Raw genomic sequence first — 12,913 nt, forward strand, 5'->3', positions numbered from 1 at the left:
TGGATCTTGAGATTTTAATTGAATTGAGTATATGATTCTATTCTTAATGCAGTTGTGAACTAATCCTTCATTCAATTGAATTTAGAGGGGTCTTCATCCATGGAAATTGAGTTTATTTCTCAGATCTGAATCATATGTCTAGATTATTGAGATCTTAGGAATAAGTATCATGATCTAGCAATCCTATAATTTCCAGAACTTAATGTAGTATTTGATTAAATTTCACTTAAGAAATTAGGGAGGTTTAATTAGGTATTAGGATCAATGAAGAAAGGAATTGTCCTTTAGTTAAGGAAGTGAAATTGATTATCAATCAATTAAAATTCTCAAGAGTTCAGAACATGATTATATTGCAATTAAAAATTTGGTGAAGTGATTCCTAACTATTTTCCATATAGCATTCTTAATACAAAATTTGTACTCTGTTTATTACCTTTTATTGTTCTTATTTCTTACTTTTACATGTTACAAACCTTCCAAATGAATTATTTTTCTCAACTTATTGTTAAATTTGTGAACTGGTAATTGAAAATAAGATCCTTGTGGACGATACTTAGGGCTCATATTGATTTCCAAATTTTATTACTTGCTACAACTACCTAGTGCACTTGCTAGTTAGTATCCCTCTGAATTTACGTAACAAGTTTTTGGCGCCGTTGCTGGGGATCTTTATTTTCAATATCATTAGTAGCAAGGAGACAACTAAATTGAGCTGTTTGTTCTCTATTTTCATTTTGAAAATTCTATTTTTATCAATTGAATTTCGTATTACATTTTCTGCTAGTTTTCCTGTACACCTTTGTTGTCAAGTTTTGTATAAATTTTGTACCATTGTATTTTGTGTAGTTATATGTTTAGATGTTATGTTTCTTTCTTAATTCTTCATAGAATATTCAGCTAGTAAATTTTCTGCACTATGTTGTTCTGTATTTTCATCATTTTTTTTAGTATTTCTGCTGTGTTCAATTTTTCTTAGTGTGATATGCATGGGAAAAATAAAAACAAGATTGCTCTTGTGTTTGATCTAGGCATAGACAGAACATTGAGGAGGCTGAGAAACGAATTAAGAGCAGGAAATTCAGCAAGCAAAGAGTAAGAATTGGAATCTATACCTTCTACTCCTAAATCGGAAGAACTTCAAATTCCTTCTCCTACACCACCAACACCTCAAGAGAAAATAATGGCTCAACAGAACATGATGAGAACTTTAGGGAATTATGCAGTGCCTAACATGCATGGATACAACTCATCTATAGTCAAACCTACCATACAAGCCAACCATTTTGAAATAAAACCAGCTTTACTTCATTTAGTTCAGCAAGATCAATTTTCTGGTTCAATTTCGGATGACCCTAACTTACATATCTCTAACTTTTTGCAGCTTTGTGACACAATAAGGATGAATAGAGTTAGCGAGGATGCAATTAGATTGAGATTGTTTCCATTTTCATTAGATTGAGATTGTTTCACAAGGAAGCATCACCACTTGGGCAGACCTTGTCAATAAATTCTTTACCAAGTATTTTCCACCATCTAAAGCTGCTAAATTGAGAGGTGAGATCACATCATTTGTGCAGCAAGAAGGGGAATCTTTATATGAATCTTGGGAAAGATATAAAGAATTATTGAGGAAATGTCCACATCATTGCATACCAAAATAGATACAGCTAGAAACTTTCTATAATGGAATGAGTCCAGCCGCTAGAACTATGATTGATGCAGCTGCAGGAGGATCGTTGAATACCAAATCATTGGAAGAAGCTCAATGGATTATAGAGATGATGGCTTCATCTATGTATCAAAATTCTAATTCTAGACACTCTACAAGGAGTAGAGGATATGAAGCAAAAATTCTTGAGACTTTTCTTGCACAAAACCAGCTTCAAAACCAAGTGTTCTCAGAGCAAATTGTTGCACTAACTCAACAAATATGCAATTTACAAGTTGCTCCAATTCATAATATATAACTTAGTTGTGATTTTTGTGGAGGAAATCATGTTAATGGTGCATGTGATGCACTTACAAATGAACCTCAAAAGAAAATTAATTATATGGGAAATTTTCAAAGACAACAACCTTCATTCCCACCTGGTTTTCAGTATCCTAATAGCAGATATCAGCAATACTCTAATTAGAACACTCAATATTCTACTATAAAGAATTCTAATTTTGCTTTACCTTTTTCTAGTGCAGGTCCAGTAGCACAACAATTCTATTTTCAAGGGAATCCAACCACTCAACCTCAAAGGAATAAAAAATTCTCCAAGCCTATGACTGAAAGGTTGAATGAGATGGAGGAAACCATGCTGCAATTTATGAAAGTGACCCAAACAAGCTTTAAGAATCAAGAATCTTCTATGAAAAAGCTTGAAACTCAAATTGGATAGCTGGCTAAACAATTATCCAGCAGAGAAGAGGGGAGATTTCCTAGCAATACAGTTGTTAATCCAAAAGAACAATGTCAAGCTGTAATGACTAGGAGTGGAGCTGTTGTATGGATTCCTAAACCTGCCGAAAAGAGAGAAAATAATTTTGTTGCAGAGGAGAAGTTAAAATCTGACCTGGATGAAGGAAATTTTACCTTGCTAAAAATAGAAAATTTAGAAAAAGAGAGTTCTCCAAGGGTTGTAAGGAAGACAAAGAGGCAAATACTTGAGGAAGCTAATCAGCCTATTAATGAGGAGAAATACAAGAGACTGCCTTACCCTCAAAGAATGTCCAATCCAAAACAAGAAAAATAATTTGAGAGGTTTCTAGATGTCTTCAAGAAACTTCAAATAAATATTCCTTTTGTTGAAGCACTTGAGCAAATGACTCCTATGCTAAATTCATGAAGAAGCTGTTATCTAAGACAAGAAAGCTTAAGAATGATAAAACGGTCCCTTTGATTGAAGAATGCAGTGCTATTTTGCAAAGGAAGCTCCTTAAAAATTAAAGGATCCAGGTTCTTTTAGTATTCCATGTTCCATTGGAAATTGTACCGTGGGGAAAACTTTATGTAATCTTGGGGCTAGCATTAATCTCATGCCTTTTGCTATCATGAAGAGACTTGGAATAGAGGAAGTCAAGCTTACTAGCATAACTTTACAACTTGCGGACAAATCTTACACATATCCTTATAGTGTTATAGAGGATTTGCTAGTTAAGATTGACAAATTTATTTTCCCTGCAGATTTTGTAATTTTGGACATGGAAGTGGATGCTGACATTCCTTTAATTTTGGGCAGACCATTCTTAGCCACAGGGAGACCTTTAATTGATGTTCATAAGGGAGAGCTTATGTTGAGAGTGCATGATAAGAAGGTTATTTTTAATGTATTTGAGGCACTCAAACATCCCAATGATGATGTTATTTGTATAAGGCCAAGGATGATGTTACTTGTATGAGGGTTGATATTCCAGATTCTATTACCTTCCCTCATTTTATTGATAATGCTGATGAAATTTCATTGTTAAAGAAAATAATAGTTGTGATGAATTCACATTTTATTGGATTTTTACTTGTCATTTTGATGTTTCTTAATAGAAAAAGTAAATTTAGGAAGTGTAAATAACATAAAAACATCATTTTGGTCAAATATTATAGGTTTCTTAATTCTTGGTTAATTTATATTGATTTACATAGATATAATTTGCAATTTTGATCATTTGAATAATTGTACAGGAATTTCTAGACTTTTTTCATGGATTTTCAGCATTTGAGAAAGTTTGATATGAAAGTGATCACTTTGGATCCCATAGTGAATACTACAGCAAGCTAAATCCAGAATGGCAGACTAAAGTGATCACTATGAACCCATAGTAACAACTGCAGAGACCCATTTTGAATAAGGGTTGCGCGTGCTTACTTTGGATCCATAGTAGACACTCTGGAGCAGCCAAAGTTATCACTTTGATACCAAAGTGAAGACTCCAGAGAGGCCAAAAGCACAAGACTTGCGTGTGACTACTATAGGGCGAGAGTAACTCCTATGGAGCACTGCGTGTTATCACTATGACACCAAAGTGATAACTCCAGAGAAGCCCAAATTATAGGACTTGCGCGTGGCCACTATGGAGCGATAGTAACTACTATGGAGCGCTGCGCGTTATCACTATGAAACCATAGTAGTTACTATAGGTGAAAATTTCTGCACTATAAATAGAATTTGAGAAATTAGGGTACAGAGCTTTTTCATAACTTTAGATTTCTTTTGCCACTTTGGGAGCATTTTGTAGAGCTTAGGACCCTGGGTGACAACCAAGGCCAATCTTAGGGTTTGATTTATAATTTCTCTTCATTTTCCTTTAATTCTTGCATTAATTATATTGAATTCCCTTTATTTTCATCTTAAATTTGTAAGACCCATCCTTATGGAGGGCTAAACTTTCTTGTAATCCTTAGTGAATTCATAGATTCTTGAATTCCTGGGTATGAATGTCAATATAATTCCCTTTCCTTCATGAATTTATATTTCCCAACTCTTTGAATTGAATTAATGGTTGAATGAGGGGGACATTGCTTAATTAACCCTAATTTGTTTTAATGAAATTCTTAACTTGGTTTGCTTAATCCTAAGTTAATTTCTAAGGTTGCATAATCTTAGGGAAAAGAGTTAGAGCCCATGTAAATTGCTTAATTCGTATGGGACTTTAAGGTTAATTCTTGCTTTTTGAGTTACCCTAATTTAGAGAAAGAGAAAAAGTATTGAATCTTGAGAGGGATAGGGATAGAATTACATGAACAAACTAAGGATTGCACATTTCATTGATTGGACTCATTAATTTCATCACTTGCCTTTACATTAAAATTGGAATCACACAAAACTCCCTTGTCTTAATTGCTTTTATAGTAAATGTTTACAACATGTTCAATGTATGTTACAAACCAAAGTCATTGGAGACAACCTAGGCTTGCATCCTAGACTACATAAATTTTTCTGCATATTTTGATGAAGGTTGACGACAAATCTTTTTGCAAACGAGAAAGTTTTTGTTCATCAAATTGGCGCCGTTGCCAGGGACTTTGGTATTAATTTTACATTGAACTTGTTAGTTACTCTATTTTAGTGTTCTATTTTTAATTTTTCTGCATTTTGCCCTGTTTTTGCTGCATAATTCTACAAAATTTGTGAGTATGTGTTACGTTTTTCTTGCCATAGTTTGCAACTTCTTTCTGTTTTTGCTGTTTAGTGTTAATGCTTTATTTTACTGCATATAGACACAAATTTTCTGCATAATTGTCATCTGAATTTTTCTGCATTTTTGCTGTCTCATTTAGTTTACTTCTTTTCATTATTCATAATAGTTTCTAGTGCATCACCAGATCGAATCCTGGAGACTTGTATCCACTTGACCTAGAGATTGATAGGACATTTCATAGTAGCATTAGATTGCATAGACGTAATTTTGAACATTTTCAGGAACCTTCATCTCCTTCATCTATCTATTCATCACCTCATTCATTAGAATCTGAAATTGAAAAATGGCTGAGAATGAAAGAACATTAAAGGAACTGGCTGCACCAGATGTAACATATCAAACTTTATGCATACAGTATCCTGACATTGATGCTCCTTTTGTACTAAAGACTGGAATAATACACTTGTTGCCAAGATTTCATGGCCTTGCAGGTGAGGATCCGCACAAACACCTCAAGGAGTTCCACATTGTTTGTTCAACCATGAGGCCACAAGATGTGCCTGAGGATCATGTCAAATTAAAGGCCTTCCTGTTCTCTCTGATGGATGCAGCCAAGGATTGGCTCTACTATCTTCCTCTAGGATCTATTGCTAGTTAGGATAACTTGAAGAAACTTTTTCTAGAGAAATTTTTTCCAGCATCAAGAGCTGCATCCATAAGAAAGGAAATCTGTGGGATAAGGCAGCTTGAAAGAGAAACCCTTTATGAATATTGGAAAAGATTCAAGAGACTATGTGATAGCTGCCCCCATCACCAAATTAGTGATCAATTGTTGATACAATATTTTTATGAGGGACTGCACCCTATAGACTAAAGCATGATAGACGCTGCAAGTGGAGGGGCGTTGCTCGACAAAACTCCGGTTTCAACCCGCAACTTCATTGAGAACATGGATGCCAACTCCCAACAATTTGCAACAAGGCAAAATTATTGTGTTACTAGAAATGTGAGTGAAGTACAAGTTGCTGAATCCACTAATGATGAATTAGCATCAATGGTGAAGCAATTGGCTTCTATGCAAAAGAGTGCTGCTGCATCTTCACCTCCTCCACCATCCGTTCCAGCCATGTTGTGTGGGATTTGCTCAGCTACAGACCATTACACTGATAGCTGCCCCACACTACAAGAGTCTGACACTCTAGAAGGTAATCCCCAGGCTTATGTTGCAAACATTTACACTAATAATTTTCTTTTTCCAAATTCGCAGCAACAACCTAATTGGGATCTATCTTCCAATAGATACAACCCAGGCTAGAGGAACCATCCAAATTTGATATGAGGGATCAATTCTCAACAGCACAACCAGTAGCAAGGCACTCAATATCAAGCACATCATGCTGGCCCAAATAGATCCCATCAATCCCAACATCAACCACAACAAGCCTAGTACCATCACCAACCATCTTCTTCACAACCAAGTGCATCCCAGAAAAATGAACCATCATTGGAGGAGCTCATGAAGCAATTGACCATGAACAACATCACTTTCCAGCAGAGAACCGAGGCTAGTATCAAAACTTTAGAGAATCAAATAGGACAATTAGCTTCCTATCTAAACCAGATGCAATCTCAAGGCTCAGGGAACCTCCCTGCACAAATTGTTATGAATCTTAAAAATGTCAGTGCAATCACCCTGAGATCTGGCAAAGTGATGCAAGAGCCCATAATGCCCAAGGAGAAGGAAGACTCAAGTTGTACTCCAGCTACAGTTGGTCAAAATGGAGAGGAAATGACCCAAGAATAACTCAAACTTACACCTGCCTAACCAAAGGTGGCAGAAAATGTTGAAACGCCAATTCCTCTACCATTCCCTCAGAGAGTTATCCAGCCAAGCAAAAAGATTGAAGAGGCTGAGAAAGAGACTTTTAAGAACTTCAGGAAGGTAGAGGTGAACATACCTCTACTAGATGCAGTCAAGCAAATACCCAAGTATGCCAAGTTCTTGAAAGATTTGTGTACTCATATGAGGCATCTTAAGGGTAATGAGAAGGTAAATATGGGTAGGAATGTTTATGCTCTCTTTGAAAAACAAAAGTCTATAATGCCTGAAAAATGTAAGGACCCCAGAACATTCACTATCCCATGCATTATTGGTAATAATAGGATTGAGAATGCCATGCTAGATTTAGGAGCATCTATAAATGTCATGCAATTGTCCATTTTTACTTTACTGTCTCTTGGCCCTCTACAGCCTACAAGTGTAGTTATTCAGTTAGCCAATAGAATCATAACAAACCCAACTGGGATTGTTGAGGATGTACTAGTCAGAGTGAATGATCTCATCTTCCCAGCTGACTTTTTTACATTTTAGACATGCAAGAGGGAGAGTCAATGAAGGGTGTTGCACCAATTATCCTAGAAAGACCGTTCTTGAAAATCGTAAGAACGAAAATTGATGTGCACGGTGGGACACTCACTATGGAGTTTGGGGACAGCATTGTGCGCTTCAACATATTTGATGCTATGAAGCACCCATCTGAAGAACATTTTGTCTTCCAAATTGATTTATTTGATGATTTGATAAAAGAACAATTTTCTGAATTTTTAGAAATATATTTTTCTTTTGATTTTATTGAATGTATAGATACAGTAGAAACTCTTTAAATTAATACTCGATAAATTAATAAACTCTCTAAAATAATAAATTTATCCGGTCCCGACTTGGGCCAATATAAAAAGTTGAAAAACTCGATAAAATAATAAGATAATAATTTTTCGGGAGATCCCTTTATAATTTTCGGTCCCAAGAAAATCATAAATTAATAATTCATAGAAACTGAAAAAAAAAATATTACACTATATTGAAATATGATTCAATAGTTGTCTGTTTTCCTTTAAAGTTCAAGTCTATTTGGAGCTCATCTCTAACTTTTCTTATTGCATCCAATAGCTCAGGTGTTGTATTTTTGTATTGTATCATAAAGTTGTGAAGAGTGTTCAACGTCATAAGTGCTTCCTTTCGTGTAACAGGCTCCAAAGACACTGTATCATCTTCGTCGTCATCCTCTGCATTGTTCTCAATGATAGTACCCACAATATCTTCTAAACTCTGAACCTCCGAACATACTTCATTTTCACCTAGGTAGTTTATTAGATTGTCGATATCCATCTTATTACGATAGCCACATTGATTGATCATAGTCTCGAGGTCTTGAGTTTCTTCATCAAAAGTAGATTCATCCAAATTTCTTGCAACGTCACTATCTGAACGAATTTTACAGTGTCGGAAGTAATTCTCTATTGTTTCTTTTCGAACATCTATCGTCCAAGCTGGGATTGCCAAATTGATAGCATCAAGAACATTTATCTTCCCTGGATCAGATTGTCCCACCTCATAACCTTCCAATATTTTGCGGTAAAACCTTCTACGGTAATGCATCTTGAAAGCTCTTATTATCTCAGCATCGCAAGGTTGAATCTTTGATGTCATGTTGGGTGGCAAGAAGAACAACTCAACGTTTCTTAGCCCTTCAATATTTCTTGGATGTGCTGGACAATTATCCACCACAAGTAGAACTCTTCTACCATGCATCATTTGGTCAAATGAACGAACATATTCATCAAAAAGCACACTAGTCATCCATGCTTTTTTGTTAGCTCGATACTGACAATTCAAGCTATTCATGTTGACATTCTTGAAGCAACGAGGCTTTGCATATTTCCCAATAATCCATAGAGGGATTTTTTCAAAGCCATCTTCACTGCAACAAATAACTACCGTCAGCCTTTCTTTATCTTGTTTTCTTCCTTCAAGTTGTTTTGTTGCCAGTGAATGATCAGCTTGTAGCCTATAAAACAACCCAGTTTCATTCATATTGAAAACATCTTTCATAGGGAACTGATCAATTTTCTCGCGAATCGATACCAATTTCTGCTCCATGTCTTGTATATCAACAGACCCACTCTCGCCAAAACGACGAAATGACTTTATGTCATGTCGGTGCTTGAATTTCCCAAGCCATCCTATAGAGAAGTTAAAATTTGAATCATCATGAGGGTACACGAGTTTCATTGTATCTCTTGCCTTCTGCAAAATTAATTCTCCTGTGATATTCACACGTTCTTGATGCTGGAGAAACCACTCATAAACAACCTTCTCCATGTCAGGATATTTTGCTGGTTTATGTCTTTTGATCTCTGCTCTTCCCTTTTCTATTTTAGCAGAGAGATAGTCATCTGACCGCTTAACTGTGTTTGATATTGTTCCTTGACTAACTTTCAACTGAAATTTTCCCTCAAGCCATCTCTGCAAGTCTTTTTGTGTGCTTGCAGGATTATCTCTCTTATACTCACACAACTCCTTACGTATTTGATCTGACATAGTTGATTTTGCAACACCTTTTAGATGAGAAGCCATCTTGTGAGATATGGTTTGAATACTCTAACACATTCATGTAATTTATATATGTCAAACTTGCTTAAGAATACATTGAACACATTTGTTCCTCTTGTTTACATTTACTGTACTTCAAAAGTCATTATTGATTTCCAATGCATATGTAGTGTAGTTACTAATTTACTGTATGTTGAGTCCCAAGGTTCGCTGCAACGTAATTCTAAGAGGCATAGATTAATTTGCCTTTTTGTTTGGTATGTACAGTATAATTACTTAAAAACTCTTTAAATTAATAATTATTAATTTATCGATAAATTAATAACTCTCTAAATTAATAAATTTCTCCGGTCCTGACATTATTAATTTAAAGAGTTTCTACTGTACTCCCATTTGTGAATATTGTAATAATTCTTCTATGTGTGACTCTTGTATTTCTGACTTTTTAAATGTGAATTATGCAACTTCTAATATTGAAGAGATTGAAAAATTGATAGGGGAAGAATGTGATATTTTTAGTTCAGCAAATACAATTGAATCTAACCCCTTTGATTTAAATGTTGCAGAGATTTCTTCTACTAAAAGTGCTAGACCACTTCCTTCTGTGGAGCAACCTTAAACCATTGCCAGAATATCTGAAATATGCCTATCTAGAGGCAAATGAGAAGCTTTCAGTGATAATCTCCACTAAGCTGAATGTTGAACAAGAGGAGAAACTCTTAGAAGTGATTAAGAGGCACAAGAAAGCTATAGGCTGGACCCTTGCTGATATTCCTGGAATCAGCCCCTCTCTTTGCATGTATAGAATATTATTGGAGGAGGGTGCTAAGCCAGTGAGGCAGCCTCAGAGGAGGGTAAATCTCGTTGTTCTAGACGTGGTGAAGAAGGAGGTCACCAAGTTACTACAAGCTGGGATTATCTACCCTATATCAGATAGCACTTGGGTCAGTCTGGTCCAAGTGGTCCCAAAGAAATTTGGACTCACTGTGGTGAAGAATGAAAAAGATGAGTTGATACCCACCAGAGTCCAGAATAGTTGGAGAGTCCGCATAGACTACAGGAGGCTTAACCAAGTGACCCGAAAGGATCATTTCCCATTGCCTTTCATTAATCAGATGTTGGAAAGGTTGGCTGGTAAGTCTCATTATTGTTTTCATGATGGTTTTTCTAGTTATTTTCAAATTTACATAGCACCTGAAGACCAGGAAAAAACCACTTTTACATGTCCTTTTGGCAGTTTTGCCTATAGAAGAATGCCCTTTGGCTTATGTAGTGCTCCAAGAACATTTCAAAGATGTATGTTAAGCATTTTTTCTGATTTAGTGGAGCATTGCATAGAAGTTTTTATGGATGATTTTACCGTATATGGCCCATCTTTCTCTGCATGTTTAAGCAATTTGGAAAAAGTTTTGAAAAGATGCATTGATACTAACCTTGTACTAAATTTTGAAAAATGCCATTTCATGGTAGAGCAAGGTTTAGTGTTAAGCCATATCATATCTGAAAAGGGAATTGAAGTAGATCCTACAAAACTAGATGTTATTGCACAATTGCCTTACCCCTCTTGCATTCGAGAGTTCGTGTTTTTCTTGGCCAGGGAGGGTTTTACAGGAGATTCATTAAGAACTTCTCCAAAATTGCCATTCCCCTGTCCAAGCTTTTGCAAAAGGAGGCTGAATTCAATTTTGATGAAAAATGCAAGGCAACATTTAATATGCTTAAGGAAACCCTGACCACCACACCCATCATCCAACCTCTAGATTGGACCAAGCCATTTGAATTAATGTGTGATGCATCCAATTTTGCAATAGGGACCGCCTTAACACAGCAGGTTGGTAAGTTTCCTCACATCATTTATTATGCTTCTAGAACTTTGGATCCAGCACAATGTAATTACACCACAATTGAAAAAGAATTGTTGGCCATAGTCTTTGCACTGAATAAGTTTAGATTATATCTGTTAGGGTCAAAAGTTGTGGTTTTTACTGATCATTCTACCTTGAAGTATTTGCTGAAAAAGACAGATTCCAAGCTCAGGCTCATAAGATGGATGCTCTTACTACAAGAATTTGATTTGGAGATCAAGGATAGAAGTGGAACTCAAAATTTGGTAGCCGACCACCTGAGCAAGATAGAGGGAGTTCTTGACCCTATTCCAATTTTAGATGATTTTTCTAATGCACAACTCTTGGAGTTGTATGCCTCACAAGCACCCTGGTATGCTGATATTATTAACTTTCTTGTTGCAGGAGCCTTTCGAGCAGGTGCACCAAAAGCTAAAAAAGATAGGATAATGAGTGATGTCAAACATTATGTTTGGGATGACCCTTATTTATGGAAATTCTATAGTGACTAAGTCATCAAAAAGTGTGTGCCTAATGAAGAAATCCCATCCATACTACAGTTTTGTCACGCCTCAGTTGTAAGAGGTCATCAAGGACCTCAGAGGACAGCAAGAAAGGTGCTGGATCCGGGACTGTACTGGCCATCAATTTTTAAGGACTCATGGCAAGCATATTCCACCTGTGAGCGATGCCAAAGAGCGAGAGGAGTAATTACGTGGAGACAAGAGATGCCCCAACAGCCCATCCTATATTGTGACATCTTTGATGTCTAGGGTATTGATTTTATGGGGCCATTCCCCTCCTCTTTTGGTTTTTTTTATATACTTCTTGCTGTTGATTATGTCTCAAAATGGGTGGAAGCTAAATCCAGCAGAACTAATGATGCTAGAGTTGCTGCAGAGTTTGTTCGTAGCAACTTATTTTGCAGGTTTGGAATTCCTAGAGCCATCATTAATGATCAAGGAAGTCACTTCTGCAATAGGACTATGAAAGTCTTGTTGAAGAAATATAGAGTTGTACACAATGTTTCCACTGCCTACCACTCACAGACAAATAGGCAGGCTGAGCTCTCTAATAGGAAAATCAAGAAAATACTTGAGACAGTAGTGCAGCCCCATAGAAAATACTAGAGTTGCAGGCTTGATGATGCCTTGTGGGCACATAGAACAACATTTAAGGCACCCTTGGGAATGTCACCATACAGGGTGGTCTATGGAAAAGCCTGCCATCTGCCAGTTGAGGTGGAACACAAGGCCTACTGGGCAGTAAAGACTTGCAACATCCATTATGACTCAGCTGGAGAACAAAGGAAATTACAACTGCAAGAGTTGGAAGAGCTACATCTTGAGGCCTATGAGAACTCCAGAATTTACAAGGAAAAGACTAAACAATACCATGACAAGAAGATTTCAAGCAAAGAGTTCTACATTGGTCAAAAGGTTCTCTTATTCAATTCTAGTCTTAAATTCATGCCTGGAAAGCTCAAATCAAGGTGGCTTGGACCCTTCACTATTATAAAGGTATTTTCCCATGGTGCAGTAGAGATCATAAGTGA

General features: G+C 36.3%; 1 protein-coding gene and 1 non-coding gene across 2 annotated transcripts; both read right to left on the reverse strand.

Moving 5' to 3' along the window:
• Positions 1-1,544: 1,544 nt before the first annotated feature.
• LOC113870598 lies at positions 1,545-1,651 on the reverse strand. The gene has a single exon (XR_003505619.1). It is a non-coding gene; the product is annotated as a small nucleolar RNA R71 (small nucleolar RNA).
• A 6,321-nt stretch (positions 1,652-7,972) lies between these two features.
• Positions 7,973-9,544, reverse strand: LOC113869963 (CENP-B homolog protein 2-like). The gene has a single exon (XM_027506534.1). It carries the CDS (start codon positions 9,536-9,538, stop codon positions 7,973-7,975), a length of 1,566 nt encoding a protein of 521 aa, XP_027362335.1. The 5' UTR covers positions 9,539-9,544.
• Between the last annotated feature and the right edge of the window lie 3,369 nt (positions 9,545-12,913).

Source organism: Abrus precatorius, unplaced genomic scaffold (genome assembly GCF_003935025.1).
Source record: "Abrus precatorius isolate BTA unplaced genomic scaffold, Abrus_2018 Scaffold6, whole genome shotgun sequence".
Classification (NCBI taxonomy): domain Eukaryota; kingdom Viridiplantae; phylum Streptophyta; class Magnoliopsida; order Fabales; family Fabaceae; genus Abrus; species Abrus precatorius.

Bases quoted from the DNA above. Each gene is read 5' to 3' on its own strand.
- LOC113869963 (XM_027506534.1), bottom strand. From the start codon at position 9,538: ATGGCTTCTCATCTAAAAGGTGTTGCAAAATCAACTATGTCAGATCAA.